Here is a 23,870-nt window from a genome sequence, read left to right as displayed (position 1 = left end):
TCTGGCTGATGTGGTTCTTAAAATATAGTGTAGGTGTCACTTCCAGCACACACACACATGTGCACACACACGTGCACACACACACACTGTCCGTTCAGTCCAGAAGCTCACAGGGGCCATGTCTAGATAGGGAGTGTCATGACCTGACACTGTTTCTGATCACAAATCGTGGGCCACCTAAGCACCCTGATGTCTCCCAGATAAGGTGTGAACTCCACTTGCCTGTGGAGCCAGCTCCCGCACTGGGCACTGGGGATAACCTCAATGGGTCAGACTTGTCTCCAGTTACCCACAGTCTGGGATAGGGGAAGACAGATGCATAAATAATCATAATAGCCCATGGCCAACACCATGATAATGAAAGTCTGTGAGACCTCAGGCAGTCAGAGAAGGCTTCTTGGAGGAGGTGTCCCCACCATAAGTAAGCAAAGTGGGGAAGGGTGTTCTAGGCAAAGGTAGGAGGATGTGGAAGGTCTCTGTGGAGGTGCGGGAGAGGAGCCAGGGTAGGTAGCTCAGTGTGGCTGCAAGTGAGGAGGGAGGGGAGGGCTGGTGAAGTCCTGAGAACTGGATCATGAAGAGTCTTGGCATACATTGGGGTTCTTTGGCTGCAAGTCCACCCTGGTTAACTTCAGCCAAGAAAGGCATTTATCTGAAGGAGATGGTTGCAAGTAACAGATACCTTAGTGAACTAAGTTTATTTTAAAAAATTAAGGTGGGCATGATGTCTCTTGGCTCACATAAATGAAAAGTCCAGAGATTTCTGGCTTTCGGCATGGTTGGACCTAGGAATCAAACTCTTCAATAATCTCTCTCTTCCTCCACCTCGAGCCTTCGCCCTGGGCTGAGCTGCTGAGGGCCCGCCTCAGAGTGAAGTCAGCAGAGGGCCCGAGGCGGTTTGACTGGAGCTCTGTCACCAGCACCAAGAGAGACCTGATGGAGCCCTCATGCTGTGCTCAGGACCACGGGTTTACCCTGGGATGGGGATGTCTTTGCAGGGTTTGGGGCAGGGGTATTACAACATCAGGGTGAGGTTTTAGGGAGGAAGAGACCAAACGCCTGGAGCTGTAAGGAGGCTGGAGAAGTCCTGTGGGGAAGCAGAGAAGGGGCTGGGTGGAGAGGTGCTGTTCACTTCTTGGGGTTGTCTGCTTTTGTCAGCTCTTCTGGGGGATAGCGGATTTCTTCACGGATTTTATCTGCTCTTTATCAGATCCCCAAGCAACTGATAAAATGAGACAGATAAAATAGAGTTGGACAGCTAGCTCCCATTCCCAGGAGGGAATGGAGGCCCTGAGACATCAAGTGACTTTCTTGAGGCCACACAGCAATCAGGCATTAGACCAAGCACTTTTTTCCACTCTAAGTGGGGGCTGTTAAGAGGGGTGGGGTCACCAATCTGTGTGAACTCTGGCTTCTTGTAAAGATCCCTGTGAAGAGGGCCCCCAGGAGTCCCCATCCAAAGGGGGTCCATCATGTCTCCAACCTTGCATCCTCATCTAGAGGACGCCCTGGGGCCATGGGTGTGTGTCCAGAGGACCAGCCCAGGGGCTGCTCCCATCTTCCCGCCCTCCCCCACCCCTGGCCCTGAGCCAAGGAACAGGCTGAGATATACAGTGGAATTGCGCCCTGGGGCAGGCGGCTGGGAGTGGGCTGGACTGAGGAACAGGAAATAGCTGGGTCTGGGGAGTCATGTGGCCTGGCCAAGCCAGGCCAGCCTGCGATTGGCTGGGCAGCCCTCACTGGGGCCCTATCAATGCCCCACTTGGGGCTCCTACAGGAGTCCTTTGAGAGGGCCGGGCTTCGACCCACTGAGAGGGCCTGTTTGGGCTATACGCCTGGAAAGGAGCTGGCCCCAGGAAAGGGGTTGCACACAGGCTGGGCAGGTGAGGGTGGCCCTGGTGGGCTCTCTCCTGGGGGGAAGAAAGGTCTGCAAAGCCAAACCTGGGTAGCCCAGTGGGTGCACCTCAGTTTCTCAGGGCTGTGATGGTAGCAGGAACGGTCCCCCGTAATTGGGTGGACTCTACAGTGTGCCATGTCCATGCCTCTCCCGCTGGCCCCACATGGCAGGTGCTGTGTGATGATTTTTCCTGAGGCTCTGGGCCTGCAAACCAGTTGCCTGAAGTCATTACAGGTTGAGGGACACAGCTGGGGTTTGACTCAGTAGGACCGGAGCCTGCGCTTCTCCCTCCAGTCCTTTCTGGTTCACCTCACCCACCTCACAAGGTGATGGCATGATTTCACCTTTGAAAACCCCTTGAAGGTAGGGACTGAGGCACGATCATTGTTGCATGCCCAGTACTGAGGACAGGCCTAGCTCAAGAGCCCCAGCGTTGCTTGTAGTGGAAGATGTGGGGCCACTGTGGGTGCAGGGCCCAGACAGGAGGCTGGCGGGGGAGTGGTCTGGGTGAGGTATGGTGGGTGCATGAACTCAGGCAGCGACAGCGGGTCTGGGTAGATTCAAGAGGCATTGGGGACGTGGGACCCACAGGGCCTGGACAGAGAAATGAAGAAGCGGGAGAGCCGGGGCAGGTGCCGGTGGGAGCTCATTTGGGATGGTGGTGCCCAGCTCTGAGCCGAGGACCCAGGATGGGGGACCAAAGAGGATGTGTTGAATTTTGTTTTCATTTGAACTACCTTGGGGGCATACATGACACGAGTCGTTCAGGAGGCAACTGTGTCTCTAGGTCTGAAGTTTGGAGGAGTATGGAAGGAGGGAGGCTGGGATTTGAGTGTTGCTGGTGGACACATGGGTGAGATGTCATGTAGGTGCAAGGTTCACAGAGGTGCAAATCATCAGCAGGATGCGATATTGACCTTTGCCCTCCCTGGACGTTCCCTCAGATGAAGGCATAGGTCTTTTGCCCTGTCCATCCTCTGGCTTCCAGCCTGCCTGACTGCTTGTAGGGCCTGAGACCACGACAGCATGTGTGCGGTGTGACAGACCATCAGGAGGCCTCGTACAGGGAGAGGCCGTGGCCTGAAGGAGGCTATTCCACAATAGCCTGGGGTAGTGGGCAGGAATACACTCGCTTTGCAGATGAGGAAATCTTGCTTTGTGCTTATGGTCAAGTTCTCCACTTTGGGGGTCTCTGCTGATGTCTGGGGAGACCAGAGGGTCATTCCAATCAGGCACCCTGAGAATGTCTCCAGTTTGCAATGAAATAGTTTTAAGTGCCAAGAAAAGCAGTTTCCAGGTTAAAGGAAGTTAGAGTAGGACCCACCCTTGGCCAGCCTGGGGTGTCTGGGTAGCACTGGAGCCTCTACGGTAGGTGTGAGCAGCAGCTACTGTGGGCATCTGTAGCCACAGGCCCTGGCCCACTCCCTGCCTGGATGGACTCACTGGGGGCCAGTGCTTGCATTCCAGTCTGTCTCCTGGGGCGCTAGGAGGAAATCTGTCTAATTAGCCACCAAGAGCGTTCTGATGGGCAATGGGCTTGGCAGAGAGTGGCCAGCACAAGGGAGTGACAGCCCTAAATAAACAGAATTCATCTGGTAAAGAGCTTTGCTGCCACCTCAGTCGCCCAGGTGGTCAAGCAGGACATTGACCTAACAACTCCCTCCGCTCCATGTGCTAGGGGGACAATCTCAGCAGGGAGACAGCCTGGCAAAGGCCTGAAGATGTGACCACATATCAGAGAGTGACTCCAGACTGGGAGTCTCACCGCTGATAACCCACAAGTACGTTCAACCTTGATCTTGACATGGTGGTGCTGAAATTTCATAGTTTATGGAGATGAATTTCTATCACAGGGGTTTGGAAAAGCCAAGGGATTCTAAAGCACTTTAGGTGGGACAATGGAGGACTCAAGGAACAGGCCAGGAATGTTACTGTGCACCTTCTCAGCATCTCTGCCCTGGTGAGATGACGGTGGTATCCCAGGAGGGTGGCGGGAAGGGAAGATGTAAACGTTCCCGGCATCGGACATCCTCATGAAGTCTGTAGGGGATGCTCCCTTGACTCAGTATTGTTCTGTGGCTGCACGTAGTCACTCCGTGAGCAGCAACAGGGCCGGACCTTGCTCGCAGGTCATCTTACTCCACAAGCTACTGTCCTTACCACTCTTCATCACCGGAGACCCCACCGAGGAAGGGCCTGGAGACTACGTATGCGAGGAACCTCCAGGCTTCAGTTATGGTACGTTAGCTCCTAGTCCTTCCAATACAGACCCTGAAGCAGCTTCCTCCAAGCCAAAAGGTGCTGTATTTTCTCTTCAATCCCTTGTCCTCCTCCCTCCCTCCTGCTTTTTACACCCATATATACCAGAGGCAGCAGAATTCTAGATGGCCTCCAATGACCTATGACCTTGTGTACTTCTCTCCAACTGTCAGCGGAGACTGTGAATCTGATGGGATAGTCACTCCTGTGACTAGGTCCTGTTACTTGGCACAGTTGACTTTGAGAAAGGGTGATTCTTCTGGGTGAGTCTGACCTAATCAGGTGACCCCTTAAATAGGACTGGGCTCTTCTTGAAGAGGGGGACCCAGCCTGGGATAGAGTTGAGGCATGAGAGGGCCTTAGGGGAGGCCATGTGACAAGGAGCTGTGGGTGCCTCTGGGGGCCAGTAGTGGCCCTGGTTAACAGCCGGAGAGAGGATGGGGGCCGGGGAAGAGGTTCAGTCTGACAACTGCAAGGGACTGATTCTGGCAACCACTGTGTGAGCTGGAAAGAGAACCCCGAGCCCCAGAAAACAGTGAGGCCCCGCTAGCATCTTGATTTCAGCCTTGTGAGAAACTGAGCAGACAACCCAGTTTAGTTGCATCCAGGGTTCTGTCCTACAGAATCTGTGAGATTATACATTTTGCTGTTTAAAGCTGCTTAAGTTTGTGGTGATTTATCACCTAGCAATAGAAAACATACCACTGCTTCCCAATTTGGAGGAAATTTAATTTTTCCCTCCTTAAACATTTAAGTGGCAGTAGCACCACTAAAAGCAGACAATCCTGAATATTTGGTCTTGGTCAGTATAGATCAAGAGTTTTGAAACTGAAGGATGGAACAGGTGGGCGGGCCACTGTCCGCACATCTTGGGCTCTTCTTACGTCTCCAGAGGCTCTGTTTTGAGGTTGAGGGATTTGAGGCATGAATAGAGGTCAGTACCTTGGAAAATTGGGGGCAAAAATACATTCTGTTCTGCTGGCTTGAGAATTATTCTAACAAATTGAAATGCCACTGGGAGCTGGCACCAGGCTGGTAAGGTGGCTGAAATCCATGTATTATAAAGAGGTGGTTGTAGGAAATGAGGATGCTTTCACTAGGGGAGAATCAACTCAGTGGCACTGTGGCCATGATCTTCAGGTCACTGAACATGGTACACCCAGAGAGCTGCTTTCTCGCAGAGCTGGACAGAATGCTTTTGGGGAGAGCACGCTCCCTGTCCAAGATGTGTTCCACCAGAAGATGGACAGCAGCTTTACAGGGCCAGAGAGAGAATTTGTCTTTCACGTGGGAGATTGGATGAGACTGGTGGTTTAGTTACATCAGAATTGCCTGGAAAGCTCAGAAATATAGATTCACTTGGGTCTGGGATGGAGCCTGGGGGTCTGTATTTTTCTTTTGGAAAAAACTTAACTAAACTTTATCAACAGTTTGGAGGTAACTGAGAATAGTTTGCAAATGCATCTAAATGAAGATTCTGCTTTGAGTCCCACAGATTACTGCTGATCCCAGGGTCCTGTACAAACACCTCTCTTTCTTGCCCTCACCTGCCCCACTTGTCAGGTGCCTCCAGAAGGCCCCAAACACATGCTCATCCTAGACTCCTGCACTTGAGAAAGATTTGCCTTAGCTTTGTTTAAGTTCTCCTCACAGCAGAGCCTGAGACAAAGACTTGAGTGTAGGTCATTTACTTGGGAGGTGGTCCCAGGAAGTACAGTGGGAGGGAAGTAAGGCAGGGCAGGAATAAAAGCCCATAAAAAGTGCATTAATAAACAGTCACCTCTGTGGACAGCTGGGGCTCACTCCCAGGAACCGTGAGGAGTACGTGAGGATAAATGCATGGAATGTTTAGCTGCAGCTCCCGTCCCTTGCTGGCTGAGGGCTGCCTTGCTCACAGTATGTGTATATGGAGCTGCTCGCTGCATCTGTAGGTGACCCTAAAGGTAGGCGGAGGTGTCATGGGGTAGGGCATCTCCTGGGTCTGCTACAGTTCCCAGAACGAAATCTAAGCCCTGCCCTTCAAATGCTCATTCCCTCTTCCACTGTGATTGACAGTGGGAGCCACTGCCCATGGAAAGCTCTTACACCTGCCCCGAGGGGTGTGGGCTGACCCTCAGCCCCAGGAAGGCATCCAACATGGGTAGACTCTGTATTTCTAACAACCTCTCCAGGTAACTGACGGGGGGCCGGCTGGATATACCGAGCTAGATGACCTTCAGAGCCTGATTCAAGATCTTCTGTTTCTTCAAAGCAAAATGAGTCTGTTTATCGAGCACAAACTGTAATAATATACTAGTTAGTGCAAAAGGCAGAGTCTCTAACTTTGAGCTCTCATGGTCTCTTGGGGCAAGAGTCACTAAAAGCAGTAAGTAAAATCCAAAAGGGAATCTGCTTCACTTATGGAAAAAGTATGCCATGACAAGACTGAGGGGCGCGACTGCGTGGAAGAGAAGGGGGATGGGGAGAATGGGGGAAGGAGAGGGAGGGAAATGCGGATGGAGGGGGACTGGCAATGGACTGGAAAATGCGGCAAGAAACAGACTGTAAGGAGCCTTAACTGTCCAACTAAGTTTGAGTATTCGTCTCAAAGTGATGTAGGGCCAACAGCAGTTCTTTTCACTTGGGAAGGATGACAAAAATTGTCACTGCTCACTAAATACCCACATCCTACCCCGGGGCGTCTAGGCAGTCAGGTGAGGTGTACTTTGTCTGAGGCAATTAAGAGACACACTTGCTGTCTGTCTCTTGTTCATGTGGCTGGAGTCAAAGGACTTGGACGTGGTGGGATAGCCAGATGGAGAGGCTTTGGAGAGGGCCTGAGCTGGGGGGCACCCGTCAGGCAGGGGACTGTGCCATGCCAGAGAAACTGACCCTGTGTCAAGCGATTGTGATTTGAGGACTTGTTTGTTACTGCAACTTAGCCTATTCTATCCTCACTAATACAAGAAGGCATTGTGAAAATAAACATGGATGCAGTATTCAATATGTTTCATTCTCAACCATCTTGTGACATTGGCACTGAGATCCCAACTTTAAAGACAAGAAACAGAAGAACTGAAAAGTCAAGGGATTCACCTGAAGTCAACACAGCTGGCAGGGGGACAGAACAGGGACTCACATGCAGCTATGTCTGGTTGCAAAGTTTTTCACGTTACAGGATTCCTCAAAGTCTGCTGTGTGTGTGTGCCACTGGTAGAATGCAAGATAATTCCCAGTGATATGTGGATGAAAGTTAATTAGTTTCAAATTTATCTGACAGTATATTGGAATAAATATGTAAACTATACATCAAACCAGTGATTGCATGGCTGTTATTTCTTAGGAGGAGGGGACATTTTTTTCAAAAATGTTGGTTTAGAATTAAAGGGAAAGATCCAATAATGGTAAAGGCATAAGTGGACCCAGCAAAACTGGGATATTGGCGGATGAGGGATGAAGAGGGCTTGCTGCCCAGGACCACAGCCCATCTCTCCTCGTAGGAGTGTGAGGTTACCAGGTTTGTTCTTCAGCAAAGGAGCTGAGCCTTGGGGCCTGGGCGGCAGCACTGTGCCCTTTCTGTGGTACCACACTCTGCCCTTATCACACATGCTCTCTCTTGGATGAAACAGTCTTTAAGTCTCTGGAAACCTGAGGGGTGTGAAAACAAGGAGAGGGAACGGCGGGAGCCCTTCACGGCTGCCTGTCTGACTTGTGAGCCGCCTTGAAGAAGGCCCCTCAATGCATGTTTTTCTCTGGCCAATACTGGACACACTGTTCCTGATTTTGATTCCTGGGGAAAAATGCTTCACGTTTTAAAAACCCAAATATTTATTTTCTTTCCTCAATGTATATGCTGAACTTCCAGGTCTCGTCCCCCACAAGCCCCTGCTAGTGCTCTGGAATGTTAAGCTGTCCCCTTTTTCGGGAAGCCACCTCTCTTCCTGAAGACTTACCTGTAGCACATTTCTGTGGCTCTGCTAATGAGTGGAGAAGTGACATAGAAAGGGCGCCTGTGTTCCTCTGAGGAGTCCATAGAACTGCCATTCAGCGATGGGGCTGAAAGAGCTATTTCATGGGCCCAGCTGCTGTCCCGGCCAAGAGAGCTTTGTACCGTGAGCTCTGGACACAGCCCCGTCCACCGGGGAGAGGGGGGCGGTGGGCCAGGACACTTCAGCTCACGTTCTCCTCGTCCACCTTCCGCAGGGCCGTGGGGAGGGCCCTCCTGTTGGTCACCATTGCTGACCCATCTGACCCTTGTTGGTTTACCAGGAAATAGAACCAGTTTGCCATGAATTCCTTCTCTTAATCCATTTCTTTGTCTGCTCACCAGATGCCCTGTTCCAGGCATCACATTGGGTCCCTGAGATTCACTGGTGACTGAGGCAGGCAAGATCCCCGCTCAGACGAAGCTGACAGCCTCTGGGGGAGTGACACAGATGACGCATTTATAACACAGTCTAGGGAAGCGATTAGCCCCACACGCACCATGCCCTGCAGTGTTTTTGGAGAAGAGAAGTTGTAGAGAGAAAAGAGACCAGCAGCTTCCACTGGTGTTTGGTGGAACTGGGGGGTTATGAGCTATGAATTATGTGAATAAATGAAACATAAATGGGAAAAGTCAGAGGGAAATGCCATTTACTTCCTTGTTCTCTAGCACTGGGGCAAAGGGGAATGAGACGGTTCCAGGCTTGGCTGTGCTCCTGAACTAGCTGGACGGCTTCGGGCAATTGAAGAGCCTCTCTGGGCCTGTTTCCTCATCTGACAAGTGGGCTAAGCTACTCGGCTGCGCTGCTCTCACAGTTTTGCTGGGAAAACAAAGGAGGTACAGTGGTAGTGACAGTGACTGCTACTATTGCTGGTCTCCGAAAAGGCTGGTTGGGTTAGCCGTGCTGGCAATTGCTTTTTAAAGGTGCCTGTTCATTTCCTTTGACTGAGGTATAATTGACATAAAGTGAAGTGCACAGGTCTTGTGTTAACGATTCTACTTTCTGGGACGGTGATGATCCTTTGACCCCTATCTCCACTTCTGTCCTCTTATTTTCCCCTCCCATGGTCCCAGTGGGGCAGGCAGGCCAAGAACTACCATTCCCATTGTGTGATAGCAAGCTGAAGTTCAGGAAGGTTAAGTCACCAGCTCCAAGTCACACAGCTGGTCAGCAGCAAAAGAGGATCTGAATCTCTTCTCAGGTCTCTCAGGTGGCCAAGGTCACACTCTTGTGCTTTATCCTATCAACTCCTGGACCCAGATAGAATGGTAGGGACCATTTCTGGTTATGTTCCTTTATTTATAAGCCATTATTTTTGCCTCCAATGTGCAGAGATAAATCACCCAGATCCTTACCTGCTCATGGGTGAGAGAGAGGATGCGTGGAAACGCAGGAAGGGGGGCCTAGCCCTGGCGAGTGGGGAGATGTGGGCATGGGGAAGGTACCTCCACCAAGCTATAGCCAAGCAAACAGGGTGGCTGAGATCACCGGCCTGGGCCCTATCCTGGCAATGATACTTCTTAGCTGTGTGGTTTTTAGACAAGTTAATTTACTTCCCTGTTTTTCAGTTTCTCATCTGGGAAATGGGAGTAATAATAGTAGCTGCACGACACGGTGGTCAAGAGAATAAAATGAGATAGATCATATGACTCTATTCTTCTAGTCAACCCTATGGGGTAGGCACTGTCAGCACTCCCAGTTTCCAGGTGAGGAATCTGAGGCACAGAGAGAAGTAAAGTGCCCCTAGTCACACAGGGAGTATTTGGCAAATACCCAGGAACTGACCCCCAAGTCTTTGCCCTTAATCTGAACTGCCTTGCACTTACTAAGTGCTAGCATGTTGGCTCCAATTATGATCTTGAAAGATTCTGTTAGGCAGAGAATTGTCAGGACAGGGCGTTCTGGGCAGATGGCCCTGTATTGTGCAAAGGCCTGGAGGAGAATCTGGGTGTAGGTGGAGAGCAGGCTACGTAGAGGCAGGGCCCAGCTGAGGCTGCAGATGGAGAAGCGTGGCGGTGAGGAAACGGGCTGGCACTGCAGGTGAGAGAAGGGTTTGGGTGCGTGATGCGGGTGCAGGGCAGGGACATGAGGCCATCAGACTCAGGTTCCCCTGGGCTTGGAGTGGTGGCTTCGGCTCAGTGCAGGCTCCGGCCCCTGGAGGAGCCCCCCTCCACCTACCTGAAATTTCCTGAATTCCAGCTGCAGCTCTGGTTGCTTCTGCAGGCAAAGGAGCCCTTGTGGTCGGAGGGGCCTCTCGAGCCCAGGCCAGAAGGTTCCCTCCCTCTCCCAGCACACACACCTCCATTCAGCCAGGGCCCCGCCCCCCAAGGGGGCTGGGGGCCTGGGCAGCCACCCCCGCATCAATGGGGGGCCTCCTGGCTGGGAAGCTGGGTTGATAAGACCAGGATCCCCCTGGCCCCACAACTGTGCTGGCTGTCTGAGCCGCCAGGACCATGAGGGCCACCTCTGGCACCAGCCTTGTGCTCTGCGGCCTGCTGGTGCTGCTCCAGGCCCCACGAACACTTGGCCTCACCCCCCAAACCAGAGGTGAGGGGGCCCATGCGAGGTGGGGGACACTGGGTGAGTGGCCCCTGACTAATAGCCTAGGGGGCTGGGCTCTGAGATGGACAGAGGCTGAATGGGATCCAGGATTGGGAGCAGCAGGCAGGCAGGGGTGGCCAGCAGGCAGGCACAGGAGAGATGGTGACATTCATAGGAACCAGGGCAGGGGTGGCTTGTTAGTCTGTGCTGTTGGGGGCATGAGCGGGCCTCAGGAGTTCCAGAGCCTTCTGTGGGGTTCTCAGCCCCCAGGCTGCCATAGGGACCATACATGCTGCAGGCACCATGGTCTCCTGGGTCACTGAGGGCAGAAGCTATGCAGAGAGCCTGCTGACGTCTCTAGCTACGCCAGGCCCAGGGCTCAGCTCATGGGCCTTTGGTGAGGAGAACTTTGTGCGGCTAAGACTCTGGTCTCCTTCCAGCCTATCCCAGACTGGGCTCCCCAGTGCTGCACATCTACTAGAGTCTCAGCCTTGGGCACTGAGCCCTAGAATGCCTGGCTCTTCCTGCACAGGTGGGGACACTGAGGCTGGTGGGGGGCAGGCCTCAGACCACACCGTGAGGCAGCCCCAGTGCCTCCTGGCTCCTGTCCACTGCGCTATGGTGTGGGCAACTCCCTCTTCCTTTCTGGGCCTCAGTTTAACCATTTGTAGCCTTAACTAATGGGGACCAAGGAGTGGCTGCAAGGTCGTTTCGAAGGGCCCCTGAGGAGCTGTGACACTCGCTCAGGCTCGTGACTGGGGAGCCGGGACAGCCCAGCACACCTTCGCTTTCCCGATCCCCCTGCTTCCTCACTGGAGCAGCTCTGCGCAGTTCAGACTCAGTGTGGAGAAGAAAGGCGGAAGGACCTTTGCACCGAGCCCCACCCGGTGGTAGACCCAAGGCCAGTGGCAACATCCAGCACAGTCTCATCCTCTCCACTGGACAGATGAGGAAACTGAGGTCCCCAAAGGGGCAATGAACTGCCCAGGGCCCCAGAATGGCTGAATTGGGATTTGAGCCCCCACTGACCTCACTCCTCTCCATGCACTTCCCGGCACATGTTGCTGCCTCCCCGGTAACTGGAAGACACCACTCTTTGTGTGTGTTCTGGGGTCCTACCTGGTGTCAAAGTGGCCACTAGGAATTCCTGTCCCTTTCCCCCTGCCCTTGGACACCAGCCAGCAGGCTTTGCAGGGCAGAGGGAAACTAGGTCCACCTTGATGATTCGCACTGATGCTCACAAGCGAGAGGCCATGGGGATGGGCACTGTGGCCACACTGGAGGCTGCTCAGGGCCTTCTGCCCAGCAAGGAGAAATGCTGCCCCTTCTTTATGGCAGCCACCCTGGGCTGAAACTGAGAAGTGTATTTTTAAGGCTGTCATCTCCTTTGCCACCCCCTGCATACCCGCTGTGTGCCTAGCCCTGGGCTGGCATCCTACGTGTGCTCTTGCTTGTCCTCAGAGGAACGTGTAAGGGATCATCAGCTCATTGTATGGATGAGGAAACTGAGGTTCAGTGAGGTGCAGTGAGTTAGCTGAGGCTGCAGTTTGAGCTTCAGTCTTTCCTATAGGGCTGAGCTGTGGGCCTTGAGCAAGTTGCTGGCCCAAGCGTCCACATGCTGACCAAAGGTCCCAGCCAGGCCGGTTCAAGTGCAGTCGATTCTGCCTGAAGTCCCAAGCCTGGATCTAAGTAGCCCCTGACGCTCTTCTCCTTGGCCCGTGAGGGCCTTTGGTCCAGCCTCCTGACTTTTGCCCTCTGCTCTTGCCTTCTCCCTCTGGTCCCCCCAGGGCAGCTCTGCCGGCCCCGGCCCACAGACCTGGTGTTTGTTGTCGACAGCTCGCGCAGCGTGCGGCCTGTGGAGTTTGAGAAGGTGAAGGTGTTCCTGTCCCAGGTCATCGAGTCTCTGGACGTGGGGCCCAATGCCACGCGGGTGGGCCTGGTCAACTATGCCAGCACTGTCAAGCAGGAGTTCCCACTGCGGGCCCATGGCTCCAAGGCCGCTCTGCTGCAGGCTGTGCGCCACATCCAGCCGCTGTCCACGGGAACCATGACCGGTCTGGCTGTCCAGTTTGCCATCACCAAGGTCTTCAGCGATACCCAGGGCAGACGCACCCGGTCTCCTGACATCCGCAAGGTACATGCCTGCCCTCTGCTGGCACTTTAGCTGTGTGCTCAGAGCTGGTCTGCATACACTTTAGTTCTGGAAACACCCCTGTTACGTGGCCATTTTATATTTGGGGAGCAGACCCAATGAAGGTAAGTGGCAGAGCTTGGATTTGAACCCATCTTTATCCATTCTTCTGATCCCAGGAGCTTACAATCTAGTGAGCTCCTGATTATTTCAGATTTAGTTGACCTTGGCTCGCCAGCCAGTTGAGTTTCTTGAAGGCAGAGCGGGACAGTGTGATGGAGCCTCTGGATGCAAGCCCTGACTCCACTGTACCAGATGGGCCAGCCTGTGCAGCTTAGCAGCTCACAGGTGCCCGTAAAGGGAGAGTAACAGGACAACTTCTCAAAAGGCTCTTGGGAGGGGTGAGTTCAGGTGCATGGGTGCTCAGAATAGCACCTGGCACCTAATAAGCCCCATATCAACATTAGCTCATTTTTCATTTAATAAGCCTTTGAGGCCAGGGCTCAGGAAAAGGAAGTGATGCTCCCAGGTGAGTCAGTGAGGGCTTCAGGCAGAGTGCTGAGGGCTTTCAGACCTCACAGTCACTGCAATTTTTCAGGACTCAGGGCAGGGCCTGTGAGGCCGGTGGTCCTGCCCAGGCTCCTGACCCTCCACGTCCAAGCCCTCAGTGGCCCTGAGCTGCCATTTGCCTGCCTGGCCCCAGCCCAGGGGAGGTACTCTTTCTTGGCGCCCACAGTACACGACTGCTGAATGAATCAGTCCTGCTCGGAGGCAGTGCCCCCATTTTACAGATGAGGAAGTTGAAGCACTGTGAGCTTTAGCAACTTGCCCAGCTAACAAGTGGCAGCAGTGTTCACGGGCAATTGCATATAATTCCAGTCATTAATGCCCTCAAAAAATGACACATCAGCAGCTTGTTAGTCTTGTTTTATGGGGACCATTTGCAAGTTGCGACATGAGGTTGATGGTACGGGTGGTTGGGAGGATATGGTGGCCTGGTCGATCCAAGTGGGGAGATGGTGGATGGGGTTATGGACATCTGTAGCTGTCACATCTGCAGAATTAACCATTCTACCCCCACATTAAGCCAGGTGCCCGGAAAGGGCAAATGAGGGCCAAGGTCCTGCCTTAGGTGAGACAGAGCATCTGGGGCAGCTGGCACCAGACATTGGGTGTTCAGTTTGGAATTCAGGTGGCTTCTAAAAGATGGATTGGAAGTCGCAAAGCTGGACTGAAGGGGGACAGTGGGGACTCAAGGAGAGAGTGGGTCTCAGGGAATGCAGCAGCATGTGAAGTGTCACAGCTGTTTTCAGGGCTAGAAGCCTAGGCTGCTGGAGGGTAAGAGACTGCAGGGTCACTGCCCAGGGGTCCACAGCAGTGATACCAAGAATAGTAACTGCCCCTTCCTGGCTTCTCAGCACGAATCATCTCACTAGAATGCCACCACAAGCCCCTTTTCCAGATGAAGGCACAGGAAGGCGAGCTGTAACCTGTGGAGCTGGCCCAGGCCTGTCTTAACCACCATCCTACAGGTCGCCAAGACGGGGCCTCAGGCACCCAGGCCAAAGCTGGGCACCCAGGAATCAGAGGCAGACCCAGGTCGGAAGCAGAGAAGCAGCCGAGGGGCTGGGTGCCGGTCCGACTCGAGCAGAGCTGTGAGCGCAGGCTCAGGCGGGTGTGAGGAGGGCCCGGCCTAGTGTCAGGGCCCCCTCAGTCCCCCTTTCCAGGGTACAGGACAGAGGGGTCGTGTGGGAGGGGAGCAGACAGGGTTTTCCTCCACGGACCGGGCACGTACCACGCTGGGGAATGGAGGGAGACGGGTGGCACCCTTCCCCCGTTTGTTGGGCGTCCTCCCTCGCAGAACCTATAGAGGAGGAATGACCAGGCTGGAGGCACAGCGGCCATTCACTAGTCTCTGCCGCCCTCTGGTGGTCAAAGGACAGAATTGCACAGCGTTGGACATAGGTTTGGCCCTTTCTTCAGAGGATGATGGGAGACACGGTCCTGTACTCAGGTGGTCCCCGAGCTGCCTGCCTGAGGGAGGAGACATCCAGCGGCCCTAGTCAGTTGGGAGAACACCTCGGCTCTGTCTTTCAGTCAGAGGAAACCTGTCTTCTCTTCCGGGAGCCAGGTTCTCTTCCTTGGGGCAAAACCCTGGCGGGAACTCGGATCACCTGCAATCGATCTGCTGTGTGACCTGGGCAAGTCACTCTGCCTGGAGGGCCTCAGTCTCCTCTTCTGCCAACGGTCCCGGGGGCCTACTGGAGGGCCAAGCGGCCCCGTCAGCGCGGGCAGGGAGGCCGGGTCCTTACACGCACCCCCGCCTGTGGCAGGTGGCCCTCGTGGTGACTGACGGGAGGCCTCAGGACAGCGTGCGGGACGTGTCTGAGCGGGCCCAGGCCAGCGGCATCGAGCTGTTCGCCATCGGCGTGGGCCGCGTGGACAAGGCCACGCTGCGGAAGATCGCCAGCGCGCCGCAGGACGAGCACGTCGACTACGTGGAGAGCTACAGCGTCATCGAGAAGCTGTCCAAGAAGTTCCAGGAGGCCTTCTGCGGTGCGCCGGGCGGGGCGGCGATGGACTGGGCTGGCTGGGGGCGGAGGGGGAGTGGGCGTGGCCTGGGGGCGTGGCCTGACAGGGCGTGCTGAGAGTGTGTCGGGGCGGGGTGGACAAGGCGGGGCTGGGGTCGCCCCATCATGGGCTGGGCCAAGAAGAGGCCGGACGGCGATGCACCGGGCCGGAGCCGAGAGTCTGCTACTGGGCGGGGTCTGGGCGGGGCGGTGGACTTACAGGGCGGAGACTGCGAGCAAGCCGACATCAGGGGCGGGGCCAGGGCGGGGGCGGGGCCTTTTCCGGGGTTGGGTCGGGCGGGTTCCGAACCCCTGGTGAAGGCCGCCGTGTAGGGGCTCTGTTCTTTCGCGTGTCAGAGCCCTGCCAGGGGCCAAGTGGGGCCGGAAGCCAGTAAGGGGAGAGCCTAAAAACTCAGGCGTGTTTGCTTGTCAGGGGATTTGGGTGTTAAAAGTCTTCCGTGAGGCAGTACATGGTCCGAGGGGCTTGGGCACCGGGCAGTAGAAGGTTCAGAATCCTTTGCAAAGGAGAGGTGGGCTTGGGGAGCCTTTGGGATGTGACCAGTCAGAAGGGAGGGGGTCTCGAGTAGGACAGGGGCGGGGCCAGGGCAAGGACTTTAACCCCTTTAACACTTGTAAAATGGCTGTAAGAAGAACTTGTATTTACTGTGTGTATTCAAGGAGATGATGCATGGTATAACGCTTATAAGGGATGTTTTGTTAAACATCTATTGTTTGTGTTCATTGCTGCTTTTACTGTTCTAGACTCTTGGGGTACAACAGTGAACAAAGCATTTTAAGGTCCTGCCCTGTGGCCTATACATTTTTAGCGGGAAGTTGTAATTTTATTTTTAGCATTATCACCTTTCTCGGGATATCAGCCCTGGTGTGGTGATTTTGGCTCTGGGCTGAGGGTCTCGGGACTGGACCCCACCCAACTGGGGGCCTTAGTTTTCCTGAGCATGTGAGGGACTGCCCTGGCTGAGATGTCCAAGGCCCTATGACTGTGAGATTGAGTGTCCTTTTGGCCTCACAGTGGTGTCAGACCTATGTGCCACAGGAGACCACGACTGTGAGCAGATGTGCCTCAGCATCCCAGGCTCCTACACCTGTGCCTGCCGAGAGGGCTTCACCTTGAACGCTGACGGCAAGACCTGCAATGGTCAGTGGGAGGACCCAGGCCAGCCTGAGAAGGGCGGGGACTAGGCCACCCCCAAGGAAACCCATCTCAGCCTTCCGGCACTTTGCCTCAGGGCATATCTGCAAAGGCAACAGGTGCCTTCTAGAGTTTGGTGTTTTCTGAGTTCTGTCCCTCTGTTTGGCACAGTGTGGGTGGGTTTAGTGGTGGAAGGGGTCTCAAGTTCGAATCTTGCTGTCACTACTTCTGAGCTGCATGATTGTGCAGGCTTTGAGCTTCAGTTTCCAGTGCCGTAAATGGGGCCAGGAACTTTGCCTCTATAGAGGGAGTTTTGAGGACAAAGTGGGATGACCCTCAGTGCAGAGCTTGGTGGGTGGCGGGTACCCAGACTGTGGTCAGGCTGAATGGCTATGTCTCAAGCTTCCTGTCTTCACCTTCCTGCCTGCCCAGTCTGCAGCAGTGGCGAGGGCAGTTCAGCCACTGACCTGGTCTTCCTCATTGATGGCTCCAAAAGCGTGCGGCCGGAGAACTTTGAGCTGGTGAAGAAGTTCATCAGTCAAATTGTGGATACGCTGGACGTGTCGGATAAAGCTGCGCAGGTGGGGCTGGTCCAGTACTCGAGCTCTGTGCGCCAGGAGTTCCCGCTGGGTCGCTTCCACACCAAGAAGGACATCAAGGCGGCTGTGCGGAACATGTCCTACATGGAGAAGGGCACCATGACGGGGGCTGCCCTCAAGTACCTCATTGACAAGTCCTTCACTCTGTCCAGCGGTGCTAGGCCTGGTGCCCAGAAGGTGGGCATTGTCTTCACTGACGGCCGGAGCCAGGACTACATTAATGATGCTGCCAGGAAGGCCAAGGACCTTGGTAGGTGCTGCCTGGAACTTGAACACCACTGATGGCTGTGGGGACCTGTGGAACAGCTTAACTATTATTTATCTTAGTGTCTTCTGGTAGTGCCTGGCCCAGGTTCAATGGGAATGAGCCAGGATTGGTTTGTCCAACTCTTTCTTATACTGATGAGAAAACAGGCCCTAGGTGAGTGAGTGGCTTGTTTTGATGGTCCTCTCGTAGCTGGGGCTTGGAACTTTTCCAGCTGAGTATTTCCAAGAACATACCAAAACTGCTGGAAGGCAACCCCACTTTGGGACAAACCTATCTCAGTTTTATCACCTATTAAATGAAAATAATAAGACCCACCAGATGGATGGTTAGGAGGGTTAAATGAGACGACAGAGCTCCCACTACTGGGAGGTGGTACAGGTCTGACATACAGTAGGACATCAAGGAATGTTGATTTCCTCAGTGTCTGTCCCAGACACTGTGATCACAATTCCAGAAGCTGCCACCAGGGGGTGTCTGTTGCTGATTGCCTGGACATTTCCCGAGAGTCTCATCGGAGGCCTGTCCCCGTGGCCACTGTTACATGTCTTGTTACCCTTGGCAGGCTTTAAGATGTTTGCTGTGGGTGTGGGCAACGCCGTGGAGGACGAGCTGAGGGAAATTGCCTCAGACCCCGTGGCAGAGCATTACTTCTACACAGCTGACTATAAGACCATCAACCAGATCGGCAGGAAGTTGCAGAAGAAGATCTGTGTGGGTGAGTGAGGCCAGAGCTGGCATTTGACGGGGGTGGGGGTGCTGTGGCCCCGGGGCGGGCATGGAGCCATTCTGGAACTGGATGTGGTTGGGGAAGAGCAGGAGCCTGGTGGTACCAAGAGTTAGCAGAACCAGGAAGAGTGCTGGCCACTCTAACCTTTGCAGCCAGCATATAGTGAATGCTCATCGCATGAATGGCACTATTCTCGGTGCTCTCCAATTATTAACTCATTCCACCCTATTGATAGGAATATTATTATATCCATTTTATAGACAGGAAAGCCAAGGCCAGAGGGGGATATGTGCTAATAAGCTGGGATTTGAATCCTACTACCTCCCCTGGTCGTCCTTGGTGACCCTGCTGGCTGGTTCCAGTGGTAAAGAGTGTGGATTCCAGAGCCAGGCATGCCTGGGTTTGCATGTTTGCTCTGACACCAGCTCACTCTTAACCATGGACAAGTTATTTCACTTCTTAATGACTTCAAGCCCAAAGAATTGGGGTGAGGAGTCACTGAGGTGACAGAGGCCCCTAATAAGTGTTCTGCCCATAGCAGGTGCTCAGCATGGGATGTTCTTATTGGAGCTCTTTATCAGGGCTCCGAGGGACCAGGAAGACACCCAGGGACCACCCCTCCAGTGCCTCTGGGAGCACTGGCTCAAGAACTCTGCATGTCTCTCTGCCTCCTCAGAATTCCTAGGCCCCGAGACTCCCCAGTCTTGTCTCTGGTCAGCGACTACCCCACCCTCCCCCACAGGCAGCCACTCACACCCCTTTCTCTTTCCCTGCTTCCTGTCCACTCCAGAGGAAGACCCATGTGCCTGTGAGTCCATTGTGAAATTCCAGACCGAAGTGGAGGGGCTGCTGCAGGCCCTGACGAGGAAACATATCCTTCCCAGAGACCACTGCGGGTCCAGGGAGGGCTGTGGGGAGAGGAGAGGCAGCCATGTGTGATGGGGGTGGGGTAGGCACCTCCTCGCCTGCCTCCTGCTGACATGGGATGGATTCTGGCCCCGCAGGCTGGCACCAGCTTTGGTACTGATCCTGGCAAAAGCAGAGACTCCTAGAGGGTAAACAGAGAAACAGGCAGAAACCAAGATCTGGAGGCTGGACACACAGAGTCCTAGACATTCCCAGGGAAACATGCTGCCTGTGGGCTCCCGTTTCGTCGGCAATTAGTGACATGACTAACCAGTCTCTCTCTATTCGGTGAGCAGCTGCCTGGCTCAGTCAGGACCAGGGCACCCAGTAACGGGCTGGCATTTGGGGAAGGTCCATTCTGAGGGCAGTGGATGGATATGTTTTGATATTGAGGAGAACATGTGCTGGGGGTGGGGGGGGGAAGAAAACTCTGGAAGAGGGGCACTCTGGAGGAAGCGGGGTGGGGGTCCTGAGTGCAGCGGCCATGCCCATTCCTGCCCTGCTGCGGCCAGTCTGCCCCCTCCTTAACTCCAGCCCACTGGAAGCTGTGAGTAAGCGGCTGGCTGTCCTGGAGAATGGAGTCGTTTAAGGCCACCTGTCCTGCGCTGCCTCTCCGTCTCCCCACCCTGAGCGCAGCTCAGAGTCCTGCGTGGCCCCTAAAGTTCCGTTCTGCTTTGCCATTTCCGTGAGGGGTGTCTGGGATGGTCGGGTCCTGGGACCGCCCCAGACAGCTCCCTCTCTGTCCAGCCTGCGAGCCCCGGGGGCGTGTGTGTGTGTGTGTGTGTGTGTGTGTTTGTGTGTGTGCATGCGGGGAGCATGTGACCTTTGGGAGCACCTGTGTGTGTGCCCAAGGTTGGGTATGTGTCTGGGAGTAGGGACGCATGTGTGTGAGTGAGAACCTGGATGAGTGTGAGAGGGACTGAATTTGCATTTTTTTAATCAAAAGCTTAATATATTCCTATTTTTTATTTTTAGTTAACCCTTTCTTGACTGCGAGTGCTGTGAATCTCTTTTCTGATTTCTCTCTTCCCTTTTGAACAATAATTAAATGTGATTAACTTAAGCCCTCAATGGGGCTGGTGGCAGTGTGGTTATTTGGGGAGGAGGAGAAGGGACCTGGGAGGGGTGGTGATTTCAGTTTATCCTCCCAGTAAACCTGCCCAGGACAGACTGGAGTCAGCCGCACTTTGCAGATGGGAAAGGTGAGTGTCTGAGTGACGGGATCACACAGCAGCCACCCGGGTGGCAAGACAGGAATTGAATCCAGGTTTGCAAGATATCAAAGCAAAACACATCAGAGAAGAAGAGCAGTGGCACCATTCACTCACTCATTCATTCAGGCAACACATGTGAATGGGAGCACATGCCCCCCAGCAGGCCATGGGGAGATGATGGGCTACGAGACACAGCCCCTGCCCTTGGGGGACTTCTTATTGAGTGGAGCACCCTGTCACCTCATCCCAGCCGGAAAAAAAGAGATCAGGCTTGGGTCTTACCAGAAGCTCATGACTGTGTGTGTGTGTGAGACGATGAGACGGGTCCCAGCTGAGGCTGGGGGGCTCTAGGTGGATCCTCTGCCATTTCCTGGAGCTTCAGCAGCTCACCTCCCCACCACAACTGCAGCCCCAACTCAGAGCCAGTACAGGGGAAAGATTCCCGACCTCCCAACCTGGGGGGCCTCCCAGCCTCTCCTGGGCCCCTCTGGAGCAGCCCCCCTCCAGAATCTCATTCCCTTGCCTCCCAAAGTGGGAGCTTGGGTGATTTTCTGCACCCAGTCTTGTTTAATGGAGCATTTTTAGTGTTACTCCTGGATTCTTACTTGACAGCATGTAAAAGGCTTTTACAAGAAGCTCAGACCATCTGGAAAGATATTTCTTAGAGGCTGTTCAAGGAGGCAGAATCACACGCCTGGCACCGATCAAAATTTAGTGGCTTGAAATGACCACTTATTATTGTTGAGATTCTGTGAGTTGACTGGGCTCAGTCGGGTGGTTCTTCTGCTCCACGTGCTGTTGGCTGGTGTTACACTGTTTGGGTCTTGACCAGGCTGGAACTTGCAGCATAGCCCACTCACGTGACTGCTGCCTTGGGAGAGATGGCTGCAACACTGGGCCTCTCTCCCTCTCTTTCCTGTTCTTGCTCCAGGTAGTCTCAGGGCCTCACCTTCTCCATGTAGACTCCAGTGGGGGAACTGGACTTCAATGGCAGTTCAGGGCATCTAGAAGCTTCTTAGGTCTGTGGCCCCAAATTGGCACTACTTTGCTTTCACTGTATGTTGCTGATCAAAGCAGTTATAGGCTAGCCCAAATGAAAGGGGTGAGGAGGTAAACTCCACCTCTCCATTCTCCATGGTGGGGAGAGTGACAATAAATTTGTGGTTGTCTTTAATCTGCTACAGGGGATCATTCACTGGTCCCTCTTCAGGGGCCTGGCTGCACTGCCTGCCTTGGGTATTTGTAAGACACTCAGGGAAGCTTCTTGGCAAAGTTAACATGGCTGAGCCAGTTTCTTTTTCACGCAGTGAGAGAGCCCTGACTTGGCTGTCTTCCCACCTCTGTTTCCTTCTACCCTCGGTGGCCCTGGCATCCTCGTTCTCATTCTTCAGTTCGAGAAGTGACTGGACCACCTGGGTCCCACTCCTCAGCCACCTGGTAATCAGGCAGGGCCTTTCACTTCTCCGAATCCCACCTGCTATGTCCTTGGAGAGGAAACAGCCTCGCAGGATGTCGTAGGGTGTACATGAGCCAAAGCAGGGAAGCCCTCAGCACAGTGCCCAACCACACTGTATCCAGAGTGGCGTTGGCATCACTGCCACCACCTGGGGGTGGTTTCCTGGGCTCGGGAACACACCTGCACCTGTCGGTTCCTCAACACCTCCCTCGCTCCCATGTGGCACTGGTGTATCTCAAGATGCTGTGGCCCCTGGCCTCCAGCGGCCGTGCTGCCTGGAGCACCTGTTACCTGCTGGGAAACCCCTCCGGGTGCGCATCAGGGCCTCTGCGAGTCGTCTGCTCCTCAGCAGGTAGCTTGCTCATCTGTGTCATGTTAACAGGTACCAGCCCCCTGGCTCCACCAGGAGGCAAAGATGAGGACGGTCATGCTCCTGCTTTGGGTGGCACCAGCCTGAGTATCCCAGGGCTCAGGGGGGCAAGGCGTGGAGGGTGGTGGGAGCCTGCAAGCTTCCAGTGGCAGTCAGCCTGGCTCCATCACTCAGGCATACAGCAAATGACTGTGCGGCACCCATGCCAGGCCCTAGGCCCGAGGGATAGAACAGAGAATGGAACCACACAGAAGTCCTTGTGCTACTGGTGTCTCAGTCTCACCTTCTTTCTTTCTTTCTTTTTTTAATTGAAGTATCACTGGTATACAATCTTATATTAGTTTCAAGTATACAATACACTGGTCCCACAGTTACCATTATTATTAAATCCTCAGCCCCACTAGTTAACCTACTGTCTGTCAACACAGGAAGATGTTATAGAATAATTGGCTATATTCTCCATGCTGTACTACCATCCCCCTACCAACCTACATTATGATCGAGAATTTTGTGCTCCTTTATCCCCCTCCCTGTCCCCCCCACCCATGGTAACCACCAGTCACTTCTCAGTGTCTGTGAGTCTACTGCTGTTTGGTTCATTCATTTCTTGCTGTGTGAGCCCAGACAAGTCATCTCACCTCCCTGCGGGCCTTTGTTCCTCATCTGTTTCGTGCAGAGATGATCTAGAAACAAGGAACAAATGGGGAGAAATCTCTCTGAAGGGGCATCTGGTGTGTACTTGAAGCCCAAAGGCTGTCAGTATTTCTCTTATGAAGTCAAACAAGATAGAGAAGTGTCCAGGAGCACCTGTCTGGCCTGGCAGAGAGCAAGCATCAGGTTCCAGGTTTCTAGGAAAGGTCCCATGGGGAGGTAAGAGTGGAGGGGTCATGCAGCTCTGGCGTGAGTCCCCATGGTCCCCTTCACCCTCTGACCTTCCTAGGCAGTAACCCCAGCACCTTCCTTATAAGTGGTCATGCTGAGCACCCAGACAGACAGAGGGCTTGGCATGGATGTGGCCAGGCCCAAGGGGCTCCCTGGAGGAGATAGCCAGGGTGGATTTGCAGGGAGCCCGAGAGCTGGACCTGCACTGGAAATCTGGAAAGAGAAGTGTGTGCGGAGTGTGGGAGGCCGAGAAGGGGCACATGGCTGGGAGGGAGGGGGAAGGAGGCAGTGAGGTCAGACTGTGGGGCCTCTAGGGGCAGTTCCAGTCTTATTGTTCCCTTCCTTTCCCCACGTCCAGCCCACACCTGTCTTTCTTTTCTTCCCTCCACATTTAGTAAGCATTGCCAAAGGCCAAAGCATACACCAGGCACTAGGGATAAAATAGAAAATTCTTCAGGGCCTCTGTCTTTGCGGTGCTCACAGTCTACAGACATTAGATAGGAAATTGCACAGAGAATCCAGCTGTGATAGCAAGATAGAGGAATTAGGGTGTGCTGCAGGGGCATATAGTAGAAGATCTAATGCAGCCATGGGGAGGTGAGGAGGCCTCCTGAAGAGATGGACCCAAAGTCACTTTAGGAGTTAGGAGGGTGGAGGGAGTAGTGGGGAAGAGCATGTCCAGTGGAGGGAGAAGCAGTTCAAGGGCCCTGAGGCAGGAAGGTGAGTGACCTCCCAGGGCCTGGATGCAGCTGCACAGCGGGAGCAGCCTGCCTGGAGCAGGGAGGAGGCCTGTGACCAGATGCTCCGTCGGGAGGTGGAGCAAATCCATGGAAGGGGGTTAAGGAAGGAGGTGATGTGATCAGCTTCTCCAGTTACAAATAGGACTCATGTTTTCCCCACAAACGCTTGATGGGATGTGAGGTGGGCAGTGCAGA

At 54.0% G+C, this 23,870-nt stretch overlaps 1 protein-coding gene across 2 annotated transcripts; it reads left to right on the top strand.

Moving 5' to 3' along the window:
* Positions 1-8,768: 8,768 nt before the first annotated feature.
* On the top strand, positions 8,769-20,084 carry MATN1 (matrilin 1). 2 transcript variants are annotated; one of them, XM_037010764.2, is made up of 8 exons: positions 8,769-10,158; positions 12,496-12,793; positions 15,124-15,346; positions 16,394-16,519; positions 16,946-17,362; positions 17,943-18,095; positions 18,898-18,978; positions 19,553-20,084. In XM_037010764.2, the coding sequence occupies exons 1-8, from the start codon at positions 10,118-10,120 to the stop codon at positions 19,600-19,602; spliced, it is 1,389 nt and encodes a 462-aa protein (XP_036866659.1). In that variant the 5' UTR covers positions 8,769-10,117; the 3' UTR covers positions 19,603-20,084. The 2 variants fall into 2 exon arrangements, with proteins under 2 accessions (XP_036866659.1, XP_036866658.1); XM_037010763.2 differs by lacking the exon at positions 8,769-10,158 and adding an exon at positions 10,212-10,665 and having other exon boundaries at positions 12,447-12,793.
* The last annotated feature ends 3,786 nt before the right edge of the window (positions 20,085-23,870 follow it).

Source organism: Manis javanica, chromosome 4 (genome assembly GCF_040802235.1).
Source record: "Manis javanica isolate MJ-LG chromosome 4, MJ_LKY, whole genome shotgun sequence".
NCBI classification, from domain to species: domain Eukaryota; kingdom Metazoa; phylum Chordata; class Mammalia; order Pholidota; family Manidae; genus Manis; species Manis javanica.
This window is presented reverse-complemented; position numbering and strand designations above follow the sequence as displayed.